At 43.3% G+C, this 21,410-nt stretch overlaps 1 protein-coding gene across 3 annotated transcripts in view; it reads right to left on the reverse strand.

The window, feature by feature from the left end:
- The window catches only part of GRK3 (G protein-coupled receptor kinase 3), a 126,331-nt gene that overhangs the window by 97,626 nt on the left and 7,295 nt on the right, over nt 1–21,410 (reverse strand). For 2 of the 3 annotated variants that reach the window (XM_043558071.1, XM_043558073.1), the window contains exon 2: nt 3,369–3,445. In XM_043558071.1, coding sequence (XP_043414006.1) covers nt 3,369–3,445 — 77 coding nt within the window. Of the gene's footprint in view, nt 1–3,368; nt 3,449–21,410 lie in introns of those variants that run through there. The other variant, XM_043558074.1, reaches the window with a different exon arrangement.

The following is a 21,410-nucleotide window of genomic DNA, read 5'->3' on the forward strand; positions in this document are numbered from 1 at the left end:
GCTGATTGATAGGCAGGGGATACACGGTGAAAGGGAAACAACAGAACGACAGAAAATTAACAAGTTGGTGACACATGGAGGCAGTCATGGAAAGGGGCGGATGGAACAGATGGGAGAAACAAAGGCAAAAGGCGGTGGGCAGGGCGGGGGGGGGGGTGAGGGGGAGCGAAATGGGAAGAAAAGAAGACCTAGAGAGCAGGACAGATTCACTCCAACCACAGGCCACCTTCCGTCCTGCCCCCATCCCTCACACCAGCTGAAAAGGAGAACCCTACAGGGCAGGAGGAAGGACCAGACGGACACTGAATGTACAGCGATGTCCGGACGTAACTACAGACGTGTGTTTGGCGACGTTACCACGCACTCTTGTCTCCCCATCCCGCCCCCCCCCCCGGCCCCCCGGCCCACGATTGCTGCTCTTTCCTGTGACCTTCCAAGTTCAGACCTAGCTTCCTCTGCCCAGCTCCAAGCTCACGAAGGGGAAGGAAGGGAAGAGGAAGGAATCATTTATTCATTTAAGCAACTTTTAAATTCTTCAAAACAGCTTCACCGAGAGAATTCACAGGCCATCAGTGCCCAAGGAAGCTGCTCGCGGGGCAGAACCTGTGTGACTGAGGCCAGGACGCAAGGCCACCTTAATGCCAGTAAGGGCCTCCGATCAAGGGCCCCTGGGGTCATCTTCGGGTAAGGGTTGGATCAAAACAATGGGAAGGAAAGACATGTCTGGGGGCCTGCATGTGTGTTGCGGGGACGGCGGACAGGAGCGGGGTGAGGATCAGAACACAACGGGAGAAATAACCTTCAGTGCATTTCACAGACTGGCACGAGAGCACAGGCGACAGCGGGTTCGTCACAATCTTCCAGTGTGCCTTAGTAACAGGGAACCACCCGCTCGCATCACAGGTTGAGAAACACCTTCCTCTCGTAGCAGCATTATGTATAATAGGCAAAAAGTGGAAATAACCCAAACATCCGCCGACGGATGAATGGATGAACAACACGCGCACAGCCACATCTCATGGAATATCACCGAGCACGAAAAGGAATGAAGTACCCGCACATGCCACCACATGGAGGAACCTTTAAAATATGAGAGAAGCCCCATGCAAAGGCCACGCATCGTCTGATTCCATCCGGGAGGAATGTCCACGCTGGGCGAATCCACAGGGGCAGGAATCAGATTAGTGGTATCTCGGGGTGGGGGGGGGGGTGCTGATGGGTATGGAGCCTCTTCTGGGGGTGTTGGAAACGTTCTAAGATGAGGCTGGGTTCAGGGCTGCACGACTCTGTGAACACGCTAAAAACTGCTGAACTGCACACGTGAAACGAGAGAGACGCCGTGGCAAGTAGCTCTCAACAGAGCTGTAGACCTATTTTTAAATTTCAACTAATAAATAAGGCGTTTCTTTCTTCCCTTGTTTCCCAAAGACACGAATTTCTCTCTCGTTACCGTGAGAGTTTTGTTTTCCGTTCTTTCGTACAAAAGCAGAAGCAAAGCGGGGGGGGAGGGGGGGGGGGCGTTTATTTATATAGATGACAGTTAACCCAACGCCGTGAACGCAAGGAGAAGCAGCAATGAAGCATGAGACGAAAGTCAAACTCTTTCGACCGCTCCGTTCCGTAGCCAAATCCCGACGCTCAATGCTCGGGATGTAAGATTTCTAGGTAGCTACGGGCCGCTAGCTTTCCACACGTTGTGCTCTGAGCACAGACGGGGCAGTACTCCACCTGCTTCTCCGGGGAACGGCATCCAGCTTTTCACCACTGAATGTCAGGGGCTGTGAAAGAAGCTGTATCGCCTTCATAGATGGCCAAGTTTTGGAGGCTAGCTAAAAAGTCTGCCAAAACCCGAAGGCTTTTCTGCACCGGTTTCTACTTTAGTTGAACACAAGAGAGCATCATGCCGCTTTCTTAAAAAAAAACAAAACACAAAAAACTATCCAGTTCTCACAGGGTCACCCTCAGCAGTACATTTTATATTCATTGTTTCCTTTCCAAGAGCCTTTACAGAATGGCTGGACAAGGAGAACTACAAATCAGAATAAGTCACTTCACCGACCTGAGTCTATGACTCCTTACTTATAAGGAGGAGGGCTGCCCACAATTACTTCCAAGGATATTCAGTCTCAAGGGGATCGGTCATTGTGGGTCTGTGAATCATGGAGACAGGACTAAATGCAGAAACGGAGTTCCAGGAAACTTTTGTATAACCAGTTTCTTGCAATTTTAATAAAGTCATTTCCTCGAGTATTAAAGTCATTTAAAAATGATGCCACAGTTCCTCGGCAAATCTTATCTGAGTAATTGTGGGAGGCAAGTAAAGGGAAGGAAAGAAGGTTCCAATTCTCTCATATTCAGCTAAGGTGATTTCATGTGAAATCCTGGAATTATCTGTTTATCACATTACTAGGGGCAGATTAACAAAATACCCAGCTGGCAGGCCAAACGATGAATCCTATCTGAGTTGAGAATAAAAATATAGTGTAGGAAACTTCTGGACAGCAGGAACGGATTTGGGGGGATGAAAAAAAGAAAGTATGTGGACTCCAGCTCTTATCTAACCTCTAAACAAACTGCCAGCCCTTCGGAAGCATAATACTCCAATGCTCCCCAAGCCTTGGAACCTCACACTAGAGCTATTCCTGTCCAGTCCTAACTTCTCCAAGCACTAGCTGCTGGTAATCGCAGAACACGCCTATACATCCACACACTTGCTCCGGCCAAGCCCAGCACTGCCCAGAACTGGGTACCAGCTAGAGAGAAATGGATCCTTGACCTCTATGCACACAACAGGAGAGTCCTGGTGACCTGCTAAGTAAGACTCAGGGATAAGCCTTACTTAATGAATGGAGCCTCAGGGATAAGAGTAATTGATGGGGAACTGACAATAAGGAGCAGTGTGTAAAGCCTGTCAGCCAGCGAAAACCGATGAGATCAAGTGCGCCAGCCCCACACTTTGCAAGGAGCCGGCCAAACACAGGAGTGCAATATGTTTATGAAGACACGGGACACCTCCTTGCAATCACGGAGAGTACAACAGCAGTGAGGAAAGGTGGGGACCTCGGAAGTGGGTCCGAAACCCAGAGCACTTCTTTCTGGTTACCAACTACCCAATCCTTTGATTTGGCAACCCCCAAACTGCCTTAAACCCTCGAATCGAGCTAGTCTGTCTCCCAAGAGCTTATTCACAAGGTCTGTTAGTAGGGATGGAAGTAACCATTACGTATCTTATTGCTACATGAAATGTCCTTCATTCCCAGCCAGAGCTATAAAAGCATATAAAGCACGAAAGGCTGCATTTACACATAACTGTGATGCCACCTGAAACCACTATTAGACTGTATGCCAAATGAGTAAGTGGGACTTACCAATTTTCTGGTTAAAAATCTTGTCAAAGGTTATTTCATTTCTCTCCTGGAGGTACTTCTGCATCACACTCCGGATACTAAAAGAGAAGAGGGACACGGTTTTAACGGTGACAGCCTGCATCATGAGAAACCATCCCTAGTGTGGACAATACGTGAATGTCTTAACTCAAGGATGCTGGCTGGAGAGAGGCCTCTTACTGACAGCCGTGATCGCACGGTCGGCTGACTACACTTAAAGCTGGGAGCATCATGGCTCCAGCTGGTATCCTGTCCTGTGACTCAGGACCAACCTGACGTGTAGACACTGGACCAAAAATAACCCCAGGGCTGTGGGAACGCTCACCCTCAACACCACCGTTCTCAAAATACATACAAGTGTGCGCACACATGTGACACATTCCGCTAATGGATTAATGAGCTCTTTCTGAAACAAAAGCAAATGTTCCCTGGATGCATGACTGCGATTTTTAAAAACCACATTTCTATACATCAACAATAAACAGTGAGAAAACATAATTAGAAGAAGACTTCACTTAACGATAAAATAAGAAACACCAAATGCCTTGAAATAAACCCTTCAAAACATGGGCAAGGACTTTATGGGGAAAATTACAAAATGTACTGAGAGACATCACCGAAAATCTTAATAAATGGAAAAGAACACCATAGTTATGAACAGAAAGATTTAGTATTGCAAAAATTCAACATCTATCCACGTTTATCTGTGAAATCAATTCAAACCCCATCAATATTCCACAGAGTTTTTCACAGAACATAGAAACGATTAGTCTTTATAAACTGTATCCAGAACAACACGGGATCAAGGAGAGCAAAAACATTTATGAAGAAAGAGAATAAGAAGAACAGGGCTTATTATGAAATTAAAATAATTAAGACAGGATAAACAAATTGATCAATGAAATGGAATAGAGAGCACATAAATATGGAACTTTAATATATAAGCAGCAAGGCAGAGAAATGGAGAAGCCAAGGATTATTCTGTAAGTGAACGAAAAGTGAATATCCAAATGGAAAAAGTAGAGACTGAGTCTCTATCATCCACTGATGGGGGAAAAAATTGGCGTTAGCAGCCCCCTCTTGAAAACAAACTGATTAAGGGGTGCCTGGGTGGCTCAGTCGGTTGAGTATCCGACTTTGGCTCAGGTCATGATCTCACAGTTCATGAGTTTGAGCCCCGCGTCAGGCTCTGTGCTGACAGTTCAGAGCCTGCAGTCTGCTTCGGATTCTGTGTCTCCCTCCCTCTCTGCCCCTCCCCCATGCACGCTCTGTCTCTCTCTGTCTCTCAAATATGAATACATGTTAAAAAAAAATCTTAAACTGAGGTATAATTTATATATGGTTAAATGCATATTTAAGTGTACCAACAGATGAGTTTTTCACAAACAACTACTACCCTAATCAAGATGTAGACTATTTCTATCACCCCAAAAGATGCCCCTTTGCAATCAGTCTCCCCATACTCTAAGATCCAAGCAAATACTGATCTCCTTTCTTTTAGTATGGTTTATCTCCTCCAGTTTGAGAATTTTACATAAATAAAACTACACAATATGTTGTCGTGTGTCTCACTTCTTTCACTTGACATAAGCAAGCTTCATCCATAGTGTTGTGCACTAAGTATTTAGTCCCTTCTCATCGCCAAGTAGTATGTCATTGCATGAACACTCCACCATTTATCCATTCATCTGTTGATAGACAATTGGGTTGTCTCCAGTCTGGGGCTACTGCAAATAAAGCCGCCTTAAATATCTGTGTGTAAGTCTTTTTACAGGCACGTGTTTTCATTTCTCATGGGTAAATATCCAGGAGTAAAACTGTTGGTCACGTGGTTAATTATATTTAACATTATGAAAAACCTGCTGAATGATATTCCAAACTGACTGTATGACGTTACATCCCCACCAGCAACACATGAAGTCCCAGTTGCTCCGTATTCCTTGCCAACACTTTGGTTGTCAGTCTTTTTGGTTTTAGCCACTGTTACGCAGTGTAGTGGTAGCTTATTTTAATTAGGATCTCGCTAATGAGTAAGGATGTTGAGTATGTTTGGACACGATTATTGGAGTACTTCTATCTCCTGTGAGGCATGGGGTGAAGTCTTTTGCCTACCTTTAATTGAGTTACTTGTCTTATGACTCAATTGTAAAATTTCTGACTATGTCCTGGAATCGAGTCTAGTGTCCGATTTACGTGATCATAATATTTTCACCCAGTCCATACCCTGTCTTCACTTTCTTTATGAAATCCTTCTAAGAGCACAAGTGTCTAGTCTATGAGTTCCGATTTATTATTTCTGTGATGGACCATGCTAAGAGATCTTATGCATCTGAAGGTAATAAAGATTTTTAACCTGGTATTTCCCTTTAGACATTTTAAAGTTCTAGCTTCAATGTGTATGTCTAAGATCCATTTCAGGTTAATTTTTGTGTATGATACAAAGTAAAACCTCAAGGTTCTTTTTTTCTTCCTAATACCTCGCTATTCCGATATCATTTGCTGGGGTAAAAAAAAAAAAAAAAAAAAAAAAAAAAAAAGTATCCTTACTCCATTGAATTATCCTGGCACCTTTTGTTGATACAACACTAAATTTGGGAAGGTCTTTCATTAGGCTATCCTGTATCATTGATTTGTATGTCTACTCTTACATCGATACTATATTTTCTTGACTTTAGAGGTTTAGAGTATATCTTGAAATCAGGTACCTCAATTTGGTTTTACTGCCTTTGTGGAGTTTTTGGTTGGTTCGTTTGTTCGTCCTTTGGCTATCCTAGGTTTGTTACATTTCCATGTAAGTTTTTCCCCAGAAATCTCTGCCCAGAAAAAGCCTGATGGGGCTTGGATTGGGATTGTGCTGAATCTATAGATCAGTTTGTGGGTATTGACCTCTTAATAATAATAAGTGTAGAATCCGTAAGTATGATATGTTTCTTCACTAATCTAGGTCTTTAATTTCTCACATCACTATTTTATAGCTTTCAGTATAGAAGTCTGGTCTTTTTTTTTTTTGCAATAGCTTTCTCTGGTTTTGATATCCAGATACTATGATTCATAAGAGGAGATGGGAATAATTCCTTTCTCCTCTATTCTCTGGATGAGTTGGTGCCCAACAATGTTAATTATTCCTTAAATGTTTGGTAGAACTCATCAGTGAAGCCACGTGAGCCTAGAATTTTCTTTGTGGGAAGGTTTTGAAATTACACACTCCATTTCTTTCCTAGATATAGGGCTATTTATATTTTCTGTTTCTTCTTGTATTAGCTTTGATAACTTGTGTCTTTGAAGGAATTTTTCTATTTCATTTAACTTGTCTAATGGAACTCAAAATAATGATTCTGAGTAAGAGAAGCCAGATTAAAAAAGAGAGACAAACATACAGACAGAGACAGAGAAAACACAGTGTCTGATTACAAAGAGGCAGAAGCAAACTTTTGCGTGATGGAGCACAGAGCAAAATAATATATACACACACATATATATTTGGTTTTTGTCCCAGTACTTGGCACAGAACTCCTAAAACCCTTGGAATTTTCTTATGGTAGAAGCACCTAATTCATAATAATCCCTTTTCAACCCTACATGAGTTTATGCTAATGAGGTGACTCTTGGAGGCCCATAGACAGCTTCAGGGCAGAGCTAGTTGCCAGAGAAACCCACCATGTGATTAGAGCGGTAGAACTATTGGCCCATCACTTGACATCTGGGAGAGTGGAGACTGAGTTCAATTACCAACGACCAATGATTTAATCATGCCTACATAATGAAACTTTGATAAAAACTCTAGAAAGATGAGGTCTGAAGAGCTCTCGGGCTGGTGACCCCATGGATATGCTGGGACACTGGTGCTTCCAGACAGGGCAGGGACGCTCTGTGCCCCACCCCTTCCCACAAGACCCAGCCCTATGTAACAGTCCCTTTGAAGTCCCTGAGTTGTATCCTTTACAATAAAATGAACCGTAAGTATAGCACCTTCTTGAGTTCTGTGAGTTGTTCGAGTGAAATCTCAAACATAAGGGGAGGATCATGGGAACCTCCAAACTTGTAGTCAGCCAGGCAGTAATGCAAAGAGACTACAGGACCCCATTTGCAGCTGGCATCTGAAGTGGGGCAGTCTTGTGGGGCTGAGCCCTTAACTTGGAGGCTGTGCCAACTCTGGGTAGTTAGCATCAGGATTGAGTTCAACTGTAGGACACTCAGTTGGTGTCAGAGAATCGACAATTGTTGGAAGATGACAAAATGTTTATGTGCATTATCTTAATTTTGGTAATGGCTTCACAGGTGTAGATAAAACTTGCCAAATTGGACCCTCGAAATGTGTGCAATGTGTTTCGTGTTAATTATACCTCAAAAAAGCTGGGTTGGTTTTTGTTGTTGTTGTTTTTCTTTGAATTGTATCACTGGGATATGATCAGCAAAATCATGAGTGTTAGAAATTCTCTACCACCCCTGACCCTATTTCTTTAGCAAAATCAATTACAAGAGGGAAAAATGATGGCGGGGCACCTAAAAAAACAAACAACAACAAAAAAAACCCCAATCTTATAAAAAATTGAAGAGGGGTGCCTGGGTGGCTTCTGTCCAGCTCTTGATTTCAGCTCAGGTCATGATCTCACAGTGCAGGGATCAGGCCCTGTATCAGGTTCTGCACTGACAGCATGGAATTTGTTGGGGATTCTCTCCCCCTCTCTCTGCTCCCCTCCCTGCTTGTGTGCACATGCTCTCTCTCTCTCTTACTCTCTCTCTCTCAAAATAAATAAATCAACTGGGGGCACCTGGGTGGCTCAGTCAGTTGAGCATCCGACTTCGGCTCAGGTCACGAACTTGCAGCTCGTGAATTCGAGCCCCGCGTCGGGCTCTGTGCTGACAGCTCGGAGCCTGGAGCCTGCTTCGGATTCTGTGTCTCCTCTCTCTGACCCTCCCCCACTCATGCTCTGTCTCTCAAAAATAAACGTTAAAAATAAATAAATACGCTTAAAAATTTTTAAATAAAAAACTGGGAAAATGAATACAGACCAAATATCTGCCAAATACTTCCTTAGAAATATTACAATTTAGCAGCAGCAATGTGTTACATCATGTTTATGCTTTTATATTTTAAAAGGGTTCTTATCTTTTAGGGATTGATACAGATATTTTACAGATGCAATGACAGATTATGTCTAGCTCTGCTTCGAAATAATCTAAAGGGAATTAGGAAGTACGGATGAAACACGATTGGCTGTGTGTTGATAACACATAAAGCCGAGTGATGGCTACATCAATTTCATTATACTATTCTCTCTGTACATGGTTAAAATTTTCATCAAAGAAAGTTTTTTTAAAAATCAAACCCTCCAGACTCCTGAACCATTTCTTTACATACCTCCTCATCAAGATAAGGCATAATATACTATATATAATACCATATATATTGATGGGAGGCCTAATGGATTTTTTTTAATATAACACCAACTAGCTGGAGACACAGCAACCCTGCCTATTGGGGTCCTGCCATATAAATACAAGGTAAGTATAATAAATATTGTATTGTAATTTAACATTTTCTTCTACTACTAAAGTGGTTGAAAGATCTGCTCTCTACCGGCCAAGGACTAGGTAGGCTTAAGTTGTACCTGAACACCTCACTAGCAGGAAACTATGATATTTATGACACAGCGAGCCAACTCCCATTTTAAAAGCCTCTATAGGGGGGCCTGGGTGGCTTAGTCAGTTAAGTGTCCCAACTCTTGACCTCGGCTCAGGTCATGATCTCACAGTTTCTGAGTTTGAGTCCCGCATTAGGCTCTGTGCTGATGGCTCCGAGCCTGCTTGGGATTCTGCCTCACCTTCTCTCTGTCCCTCCCCTGTGTGTGTGTGTGTGTGTGTGTGTGTGTGTGTGTGTGTGTATGTGGGGGGGGGAGGAGGGAAGGGGGAGGTCTGCACGCACATGTGCACAAGCTCTCTCTCTCTCTCTCTCAAAATAAATAAATAAACTTTAAAAAAGGCCTCTATATTCTCTTGAGGTTTAATTCTGTTTTATTCTAGTGTCCAAAACAAAATGAGTTTAAACAATTATCTCTGTGACATATCACCCCAAAAGATGAGGATGCAAAAGGTAGTTGTGAAGATAAAGCAAAATTATGGGAAGAGACTGCTTTGTTAGAAGCACCACATAAATGAGTGGTTACCATTACTGACCACCAAGAAACCCAGAAGGCAGAGTTTTTTTTTAAGATGAGATGACTAAGCAGTCATACAAAGATTCAATTCCCCCAAAAGGAAATTGCTTTCTTTTATATGTAGTTACTAAATATTTTCCACTAACTGCTCATTAAACACCCAAAATAGAGCTACATTATCCAAAGTCACAATAAAAACTCCGCCACTAGATTTAAAACCACTGAATTCTGCCAGATAGACTCTGAAGAGGTCTGTAAAAGTAGCTGGGACGGTTTAATGTCAACTCTTGTCAAGGTTCCTCGGTTCACCAGATCTTTGGCAGGAAAGGCTTGCATATAATTTGCATACCATTAAACATTTCAGCAGGAGACAGTCTACATTTAGACAATCACAACCCAATTACGCTAGATGTGAATTTAAGCTCCTTTGTGTTTTTTTCTACAATATTTTGACAATCCAGATCAGTTCTCTTCATGCCTTTTTCTTTGCAACAGATTACCTGATATTAAAGTGACACTAACATAACCCGAATTCCACTGGTCAGTAAAAATCCATCATCTTAACGAAAGTCGTCCCTGGACAGAGAGAATTGGCGAGATGAACACATTTATGGGGTCATCAGTTCTTCTAATAAAAGCCACTAAAACCTCATGACCCAAATCATCCCTTCAAATTAGTTACAATGATCATTCTAGAACCCATTCACCTTTATTTTTCAGAATACTTTTGAATCATCAACAACATACGAGCAGATTCATTTTACAGCGAAGCATCAGAGGAGGGAGGGACAGAGGCCAGGAGAGTCTATAGCAGGGCTTAGAGCATCCTCCTCGTTTCCAAGGGTAATTTTCCATGCAGTTATCTCATTTACAAGACTCCAAGGGCCTCCCATTTTGCCCAACGTCCTAACTCCTTAGCACGTTACCGGGAGCATTTCCAATGGGGCCCCAACCCACCTCGTCAACCACATCGTGTCATGGTTTTTCTCTCAGAGCGGCCACACTTGATTTTCTCACTGCTCCGTGACTCTAAATGCCACTCCTTCGAATGCCTCTTTTTACATGAAAACCTCCTTGTCTTCCAGGATCCACGTCGGGATCACTGACACTATGATGCTGTCCCCAGCTCTGGCAGAGGTAAGTCACTTCGGTTTCCACTGCACGTCACATGGCACTGCTGTATCATGTCCCCAGTGGACCCCTGTCCTCCTCAGGAGGAAAAGACAGTGTAGTCATCGGTTCACACAATCATTCATTCGTTCGAAATAGGTACTGCATCCTTTCTAGGAGACAGCCAGCCACTGCGTGTGATGCCAGAAACACACAGTGCCTCCGACTCGGTCTCTGCCTTAAAAGAGCCCTTGTCCATAGGGGTGACAGAGGAGTGAACAGGAAGCCCCAATCCAACGTGGCAGTCAGCAGGGACTGCACGGCCAGCTCAACAGGACTAAACTATAGAATCTGAGGGGCCGCTGCCAAAGGGGAAATGAGAGAAAGCAAGGGGACCACTCGAGAAGGATCTCATAGTCATGTCACCTCAGCCTGTACCAAATAATTGAACCAAATGGACAAAGGACAACAGCAATTAAAACACACACACACAGAGACACACACACCACACACGCCAGACCACAAACAGCTCCCACTTTTAGATTCACTTATTTTTCTAACTATGTGAAAAGCGTATCTAAATTACCCCCCATGAGATTAACGTCAGCCTTTCGTGGCTTTTTTTGTCTTTAATGTTTATTTATTTTTGAGAGAGAGAGAGAGAGAGAGAGAGAGCGTGCGAGCAGGGGAGGGGCACAGACAGAATGAGACAGAGAATCCAAGAAGGCTCTGGGCTGTCAGCACAGAGCCCAATGTGGGGCTTCAACCCACAAACCATGAGATCATGACCTGAGCCAAACCGACTGAGCCACCCAGGCACCCTTTCGTGGCTTTTTTAAAGCAAACACTTCCTTTCCATGGACTGACAGATGACATTTTGTTTCTACCACCGGTAAGAATGCTGACTCATTGGACATAAGTCACTGTACTTCCTCGTCCCCCAAACGCCACCGTGACCTACCGTCCCCCACTCTTCCCTGAGGCAGCGTAAACCGGTCACTGTCTGGGCAAACAGATTCACACACTAAAACAGGCTCCACAGAAAATCAGCCAAGGTAAATTTTCTTTGACTTGACTCTCAATTTGGTATAAGATACCCACTGTCCCATAAGAAGTCCGCATGATCATAGCCGCTGATCTCCTTTACAGGCTGGGGGGCGGGGCAGTTTGCTTACAAGAACACTTTATCATACTCCAGAGCACTGAAAATACATTCTCTCATATTTTTCTGTTTTTAATAGCTTTGTGATGATCTCATCGAACACTCTGGAATTTCTTTTTTCGTACAATGTGGAGGGATTGTAACTTTGCCAGATCACACACCAGCCTTTCCCCACCAGACTCAAAATGTCACCTTTATTCATAAACCAAACTCACATATAATACGTGTGCTCATAGGGGCGCCTGGGTGGCTCAGCAGGCTCAGATCATGATCTCATGATTCCTGAGTTCGAGCCCCGCGTCAGGCTCTCAGCTGACAGCTCAGAGTCTGGAGCCTGCTTCGGATTCTGTGTCTCCCTCTCTCTCTGCTCCTCCTCTGCTCACATTCTGTCTCTCCGTCTCTGTGAAAAATGAATAAACTTAAAAACAATTTTTTAAATATGTGTGTTTGTATACATTACGTATATACACACATACACATACACACAAGGCTTGTTGTGCCCTGGATGTGTGTCTATGTCTGCACCACAACCACACTTGTAACTGCTATAGCAATGTTTTCTTTTAGACAGAGCAGATCCCCACTGTTTCATTTTTTTCAAAAAGTCATTGGTTATTTTTGTCCATTCTTCTCTTCTAGATGAACGTGAATCACCTTTCAAGTCCTTTGAAATTCTCGTTTGGGTTTTGACTGGGATTGCCTTGGATTCGGATTCTTTTGAAGAGAACTGACATCTTCCCAAACTGAGTCTTCCTATCTGCAAAGATCCTGTGGCACTCCATTTATCCAGGCTTTCTTGGCCTTTAAATAAAGTTTTGTGTTTCTCACATACAGGTCTTGTCGGTAATTACGGTAGTTAGTGACGTCAGGTTTAGAGCAACACATTAGAAAAGACCAATGTTAAAGTAATTATTTTGAAATGTTTTGACAAATTAATATTCAAATGACTTAAAAACAGAAAGCTGTAGGAGCGCCTGGGTGGCTCAGTCGGTTGGGCGACCGACTTTGGCTCAGGTCACGATCTCGTGGTCCATGAGTTCGAGCCCCGCGTTGGGCTCTGGGCTGATGGCTCGGAGCCTGGAGCCTGCTTCCGATTCCATGTCTCCCTCTCTCTCTCTCTCTCTCTCTCTCTGCCCCTCCCCCACTCATGCTCTGTCTGTCTCAGACATAAATAAACATTAAAAAAAAAAAACAGAAAGCTGTTCAAGTCATTTCAGTAACAGAGACTGGATCGTAGAGTTTCATTAGGCTTTGGAAAGATGCTTACAGGGTAGATCATCTTAAATAGCAAGGGTTATATTTTTTTCCTGCTAAATTTAAACATCAGAGCTATGATGTGAATGATATTCACAAAGTTCAGGGAAGTCTTTTGTGTTCAGGGGGTAAATGGACATAGTTTTCTAAAGTTTCATTTCTTACCCTGCTTTGCCTCTTGGAAATCCTTCTTTATGGCTTCTGCTCCCCCTTCATCGTTCCCCGAGAAGTCTGCAGGTCAACAGGTTGTAAATCTGTCCACACCACTTGGGATTGGTCAGGACTCTGGCTACGAGTGAGTTCACTAAACCTCTGCCCACATCTTTGCGATCGGTGTCACGGGGTTTCTTTTCGAGTCGCCCTACCGTGGTTTCCAAAAAGCACGCCACCCTCCCGCAGACTAACTTACTGGAGACGCAGCACATCTTGCATATGCCATCACGGGAGTTTAGGTCCTAAGTCACCAGTGCTCCTACCTATGACATCGGGCCAACCGAAGTTTCCATCAGTCCTGCAAGCCTCTAACTGCGATCCTCAGGCCTAGCCATCTACTCTGTTGTTTTGAAAGATCATAATGAAAATGTTCAAACATGCAGAAGAGCATAGTAGAGTGAGCCCCGGTAACCGTCCTCCCACGCCTCCTGAGTAGCTACCAAGGTTTTCGTCTGCTACTTTTATCCTGGCCCCAACTTCTCCTCCAAGCTTTAAAGCATCTTAAGGCTTGGAATCTCCGACTGCGTGTCATTCTACCCTTACTCCCTCAGTTTGCAATCTAAAAATTAGGGACATTTTCCTTACGTAAACACAATCTATTATTACTCCCACTCCCTTCCCTATAGAAACAATACTGACCCTCCCCTGAATGCCCCCCCCAGAAATAATGATAACTCCTGCACATCTACTACCTAGTTCCCCTGTCCATGATGTCCATAAATGTCCATCATTCTCTTAGGGTCCTCTTTTGAGCCAGGATCTAATATAATCAGGATCGTGCACTCACTAGACCACTGTCTCTCTCCAATCTGCTTTAACCAAGAGCTCCTCCTTCTCCCCGACACCTGCTTTTTATATTCGCAACCAGTGACTTACTGAGGGCACCAAGACCAGCTGTACAGAGGCTAGCTCCTATTCCGGATTTATCTGTTTGCTTCCTCTAAGGTCCTTCGACCTGCTCCTCTAGCTCTGTATTTCCTAGACGCTGAAAGTTTCCCTCTGAAGACCGGATGATATTCGAGTCCAACCTCCGGGGGCAGGAATACCATCACGAGATGGTCTTCGTATGTCAAATTGCCCCCCCCCCCCCAAGGAGGTACAGTTATTTCTTCTTAGTGATGTGAAAATTACTTAACAACTGAGCTGGTGATTATCGGATTTCTCCTTTTCAAATTCCCCACGACACCGCATTTAGTGGGTTCATGCTCTGATGACCTTTGCCTACCTCAACACTTCCATTAAGAGTTGCAAGATGGTGACTCTCCCAATTCCATCATCCTTGCCACATTCACTTGCTGTAAATCTTCTTTTTTCTTTTTTTTAACCAATCAATGAGTTTTTATTTTTTATTATTTTAATTTTATCTTTTTAAGTTTACATCCAAATTAGTTAGCATCTAGGGCAACAATGATTTCAGGAGTAGATTCCTTAGTGCCCCTGACCCATTTAGCCCATCCTCCTCCCCCAACCCCTCCAGCAACCCTCAGTTTGTTCTCCATATTTAAGAGTCCCTTATGTTTTGTCCCCCTCCTGGTTTTATATTATTTTTTTTCCCTTCCCTTATGTTCATCTGTTTTGTCTCTTAAAGTCCTCATATGAGTGAAGTCATATGATATTTGTCTTTCTCTGACTAATTTCACTTAGCATAATACCTTCTAGTTCCATCCACGTAGTTGCAAATGGCAAGATTTCATTCTTTTTGATTGCCGAGTAATATGCCATTATATATATATATATATATATATATATATATATATATATATATACAAATACCACATTTTCTTTATCCATTCATCCATCGGTGGACAGTTGGGCTCTTTCCATACTTTGGCTATTGTCGATAGTGCTGCTATAAACATGGGGGTGCATGTGTCCCTTCGAAACAGCACACCTGTATCCCTTGGATAAATGCCTAGTAGTGCAATTGCTGGGTTGTAGGGTAGTTCTATTTTTAGTTTTTTGAGGAACCTCATACTGTTTTCCAGAGTGGCTGCACCAGCTTGCATTCCCATTCTGTAAATCTTCTTAAGGAAGAATTATGTCCCATCAAGTAAAAATCGTGATCACCCTCTGTAGCTTACAGGAAAGGCAAGAAAAGCGCTAAATGCTTCACCTTTTTGACTGCCTCTTTTCAGGGACAGAGTTGGTACCGTATTTTGACTGCCAGTGGTGACCAATAGGTGTCTTGTTTTTATCTGTTTTGTTTGGGGATCTCCCTTTTGGATATCATGGATATATTAGCTTCCTACCGCTAATATAACAAATTACCTCGAACTTGGTAGCTCCAAACCACAGAAAAGTATTATCTTATAGATCTGTAGGTCAGAAGTCTGGAATGGGTCCCCCTAAGCTAAGATCAAAATGCCAGCAGGGTTTTGTTCCTAGTGGAGGCTCTATGGGAGCACCCGTCTCCTTATCTTTGCAGGCTTCTAGAAGCCGCCACGTTCCTTGGCCCATGACCCCATTCTACCATCAAAGCCAGCAAATGTCAGATATTCCTTCTCAAGCTACCTCACTCTGACTCTGACCCGCCTCCCTTCCTTGCTATTGTTCTGGGCCCAGCCAGATAACTCAGGATAATAATCTCTTTATCTTAAAGTCTGCAACATCAGCTGCCTGAATTACATCTGCAATCTTCTTGCCAAGTAATGTTCACATAGTTGCAGGTTCTGAGGATTAGGTCATGGACATTTGGTGGGGGAAGGAGCTAGTGTTCTGCCCAGCGCAAGGGCTGGAATATATTCAGAATATTTTAATCAACCGCAGCCATATTCCTTTGATAGCCAGTGGGGACCCCTTCTTCCGGCCTCTGCATTTGTTAGATATCGTGCCCACCCCACCCCTCGGATGGCTCCTTTTTCTGATACAACGGATACCAGAAGTTCCGGGTTCTTCTTGCCGAGACCCTGCCCACCCCTCAGGGCAGGTGTGTTTGCGCTGGGTACCTACAAGGATGGGACAGCAGTTGTTTCTTGGGCTTTTCCATGACTGGGGCTAAGACATACACATATGTGGTAAGACAAGAAAAGGAAAGAAAAGGAAAGAAAAGGAAAGAAAAGGAAAGGAAAGAAAAGAAAAGAAAAGAAAAGAAAAGAAAAGAAAAGAAAAGAAAAGAAAAGAAAAAACCATGAATTTAAAATGACTTTCTGGGGCACCTGGGTGGCTTGGCTGGTTAAACATCCAACTCTTGGTTTCAGCTCAGGTCATGATCCCACAGTTGGTGAGATCAAGTCCTGAGTCGGGCTCCACACTGACAGCACGGATTCTCTGTCTCTCCCTCTCTCTCTGTCCTTCCCCCTCATGCCTTCTCTCTCTCAGAATAAATAAACTTAAAAGAAACTGTTTCAAAGAACAAAAAAATAAAATGACTTTCCAATTCGAATTTAACCTTATAGGGTTTTTACTTAGCTCTTGTCTCACACTCCTGTATCTCTTCATTTACATTTAAAATCTCACTTCTAGAGGCACGGGGGGGGGGGGGGGGGGGGGGTGGCTCAGTTGGTTAAGCCTCCAACTTCGGCTCAGGTCATGATCTCACGGTTGGTGAGTTTGAGCCCCCCATCAGGCTCTGTGCTGACAGCTCGGAGCCTGGAGCCTGCTTCAGATTCTGTATCTCCCTCTCTCTCTACCCCTCCCCTGCTCACGCTCTGTGTCTCTCTGTCTCTCAATAATAAATAAAAACGTCAAAAAAAATTTTTTTAATAAAATCTCCGTTCTTATTACCCAGCTGTATTTAGATAGTCTATATGAAATGATTTTAAATGAACAATAACATTAACACTTCTGAATGCAGCCCTATTTATCCTTAAAACGTACAGGACAATTTGGCATCGTCTCGCGAAACTGAGAATGCCCCTCTCTTACTTACTTCCAGGGGTCTATCCTACGACCCCAAAGAGGCACAGGTCAGCATACCCACTGTGCCGGCGCTTGTGATCACGAACACAGGGTTAGGTAAACAGCGGTCTTACGATGTATCATGCAGCAATTCAGAGCACTGAGAAGCATCTCTTCACTACTACCAAGGACAAGCCGAACATGTCTCAGCAGGAGCAGAGGACAAGTTGTAAAGGGACTCACTAATGTGTTCCTGACAAACACAACTCTGTCCCAGTATGATGCCCACAGCCTTTCTGTGTGAAGGTTAAATGTGCAACCTGTTTCATTAGTTTTCCATCACAATGTAGAATGTACTGCTAACAAGTTTAATGCGAAAAATCCTTTATGTATCTAGAGTAAACGGACAAGTGTGCTCGAGCCAAGGGTATCCATGTACCTGCTGATGGAGAGAGAGAATTTCAGTTTTTGTTTTTTAAAGATAAGGGCATATGTGAAATTACAAAAAGATGCTTGGGGTAAGAAAACATTAAGATCAAAAATACTGACGTGTAGCTTTTCTCAATTTGTAACACGGTCATCATTAATGATAACTAATCCTATTACCGAACATGACATTTATGACATCTTATCTTTTAAGGAATTATTCACATATTTATTATTCAATCAATATCACCAGTGAAATGATATGTAAGCCCCTTATCAGATCCCTGTAGTTGATAACCCTTACGGTGAGGACAATTCATTTTCAAACTGTGTTGGTAATATCTGAAATTGACACCCCTCCTCTACCCACATCTAGGAATTTTCTTTGCTTAGATGATTCATATGGCAAAAGATAGTCTGTAGGTGTCTATTAAAATGCACAGAGCTTTGAGCCCTTGGCTATCAATGTGATCTTGAGCAATTAGTTTCTCTCTGGACCTGAATTGCCTCCTTCTAAAATGGAGATGATGAAATACTGGAGAGCCGTTTCCAAGAATCTGAAAATAAAGAAGCAAGCTTGCCCTCTGAGAGTAAAAACTTTAAATCAATACATCACACAAAGGGCAGAGAAATGCCAAAGTTTCCTGGGCTGGCTGGCAGGCACTAGCTGTAACTGTGTTATCCAACCCAGAGGAGGTCTGCCCCCCAGTGAGAACAGGAAACACGGCAACACGGAAGGACACCCAGATGCCATCACTGCTGGGGAATTCATGCACGTCACATCCAGCGTAAAGCCATCCCATGGAGATATGACTAGGTCCCAGCTCCTAAAACTGACGAACCTGAGGCTAGACCCTTCCGACCCATCGGGCTAGAGCCTGTGATGGCTCTGCTACCTTCGGAGGGCCACTTCACCTCTACAAGGGCAACACACAGGAGAGAATGCTCTGGTCACACAGCCTTCCAGCATCTGGGCTCCCGGGAGATTCGTGTTGACTATATAGTGGCAATCCGCCATCATCGACCCTACCCTAGATCCCTGGATGGTCAGGAGATGATTAATCATAAGCCACGACACTTACCCTAAAACTCTAATCTCACATGAAGGAGTGTGAGTTTCCACGATCTACCTCATTAAGCTTCCCCGGTATGAAAAAGTCAGAAAAAATAAGCTTTTCTTATAGCATAACTTGACTTTTGTTTTAGAATAATTTGAACGCCAGTTCCCCACTAAACAGGCACGTTATTTGAACAACAGAAACACAGAAAAACTGGCTGGTTTTCCTTGTGGAGTAAAAAACCAATCAAATGATTAAACCCTAAGAAACCCCGGACCACAAAAACCGTCACACTTCTTTGGGGGCAGGGGGGTAGGTCATGAACCTAAGTATCCCCTCTCGCTCAAGGTTTAGAAACTGCTAATGTGCAGGGGCGCCTGGGTGGCTCAGTCGGTGAAGCGGCTGACCCTTGATCACAGCTCAGGTCAGGATCTCACGGTTTGTGAGTTCAAGCCCCGCATCGGGCTCTGCTCTGACAGCACAGAATCTGCACAGAACTGCTAAGGTGAAGAAAACACCTCCCCCTTCTAGGCCAATTCTAGTTGCGACATTTTGCATAAATAATAAGCCTTCCTCTACTGCCAGTGGAGACCAAACGGAAGGAAGCAGGTCCTAAATGGAACAGAGAGGATAGCACAAACTTTTACACTCTACTCTATACTTACTGTGATTCCAAGAGCCACTGCTTAATTAGCGTGTCATTATACTATAAGAAAAGAAATAGTAAATGTAGTTGAAAAAAGAATGGCCCATTAAAGATGAATATTAAAATCCCTTGACCTTACCTATTAGGGTTAGTTGTTTCTAAATGGAATACAGACACCTCCCTTACCACCCCCACCCCTAACCAAGTAGCAAAAGCCTCATATGTTGAAAAGAAGACACATCTGAAAATGTCATCTCAGCTTTAGACATTCACGTTACAAAATGAAAGTCTGCGGTATTTAACAGCTGTGTAAATGCCTTCCCATGTAACTTCTAGTTCATTTTTAACTTAAACCCTCATCAAAAGCAATGCAGACATAGAAAATTGACAGTACCCTGAAAATATAACCACAGTGATCTTTCTAGATCGAGAATAAAGAACAATGGACTGACTTAATTACAAAAGCACAAATACCAAGAGCTCGTTGCCCAGTCAAGTTCTATTGCTGAAAATGAAGATATGCTTGCTGCCTTCCCCAGAAGACTCCTAATGGAACTGTAGGTGTAAGTTTTTGAATATATGAAACATTAGCCCTAAAATCCTCAGAAAAAGGCTTTTTTTTGGCATAATTAAAGATCGTTTTCTTCCTAAAAATATTTAGCCCACAATTTTCTAAGAATGTACACAGGGCCTCGAAGTTAGCACTCAGCAAGTGGCAGACAATGTCAAAAGACACCTGGTACCCATCGTAGCTTCTAAATTCTGACTAATGGAAATGTTAATCCCCTAATCAAGCTGGTGTGATGAATCTCAAATCATCAGAGGAACCAAAAATTTTCTCCCTATAACGGAACTTGAGAGAGATTCAACCACACACTTGGAATAAGATTTTTCACTGGTTTTGCCACCACTGAATTAAGTAGAGGAATTCTACAGGTATCTTTTCAGTCTTCTTAAACCTTAATATTCTGACTCAGCCAGGTCATCGTCAGACTGATGGGCACAGATTACAGACAGTAGCGTGCAGACTTCAGCTTGATTTGGGGAGTGACTAAAAGGACTGGGGACAGCTTCCTGTGAAAGCCACTGTGGGATAGGGTAGCTGCCTTCAGATATCGGAAAATCTGTCACTTTTTCAGGGACTAAACTTGTTTGTACAACCATGAAAGGACAGCAAAACATCAGTGCACAGAATTAATTGCAAGAGAGCTTTCCAACATCACAGAGCTTCCAAAGATGTTCCTCGGAGATGACCCTGCCTGGACGTCAGACAGGGAAGTCACCCATCCAATGCATGACTAAATTGGATGCCCTCCAAGATCTTTTCAAACATGAGATACTACAATGCTATGTTCTTAACATGCAATCTGTTAATGTCTAAGGAATACTGAAATGAATCACCTTATGCTCAATACACTGAAGCCAGCTGCTTTTAGGCTGTGATTCTGGTTCATTTTACTGAAGCAAAGTCCTCTAAAGGATGAGCTAATTCTCCTAATTGTTTAGTTATCTGTATTTAAGAATAGCAATGCTTATGAACTCTTTGTATTGAAGCCAACATAGCCCAGAGCCGGATGGATGGATGGATGGATGGATGGATGGATGGATGGATGGAAGGAAACATGGAAACATGGAAAGATGGATGGATGGGTGGGAGGAAAGAACAGATGGAAGGATGGATGGGTGGATGGGAGGATGGATGGAAAGAAGAAAAAGAGGGAGGGTAGAGTAAAAGTGGGGAGGAAGAAAAGAAAGAAAAAGAACCGAGTGAAGGGCGCCTGGGTGGCTCACTCAGTTAAGCGTCTGACTTCGGCTCAGGTCATGATCTCGCGGTTCCTGAGTTCGAGCCCCACGTCGGGCTCTGTGCTGACAGCTGGGAGCCTGGAGCCTGCTTCCGATTCTGTGTCTCCTTCTCTCTCTGGCCCTCCCTGCTCGTGCTCTTTGTCTCTCTCAAAAATAAATAAACGTTAAAAAAAATTAAAAAGAACTGAGTGAGGTAGCATGTATGCAAGGTTCTAGACACACAGTGCCACCAATGCTAGAAGAAAACAGAAGAAATCTGGGAAATTCACTTACTTATGTGTCTAAAGGTCAACATCTGCTCTTTGCTGCCTGGGTCAACATATCAACTTTTCAGAAATCCTGTCTCCCAACCTGCTT

The sequence above is a fragment of the Prionailurus bengalensis genome, chromosome D3 (assembly GCF_016509475.1).
Source record: "Prionailurus bengalensis isolate Pbe53 chromosome D3, Fcat_Pben_1.1_paternal_pri, whole genome shotgun sequence".
NCBI classification, from domain to species: Eukaryota; Metazoa; Chordata; class Mammalia; order Carnivora; family Felidae; genus Prionailurus; species Prionailurus bengalensis.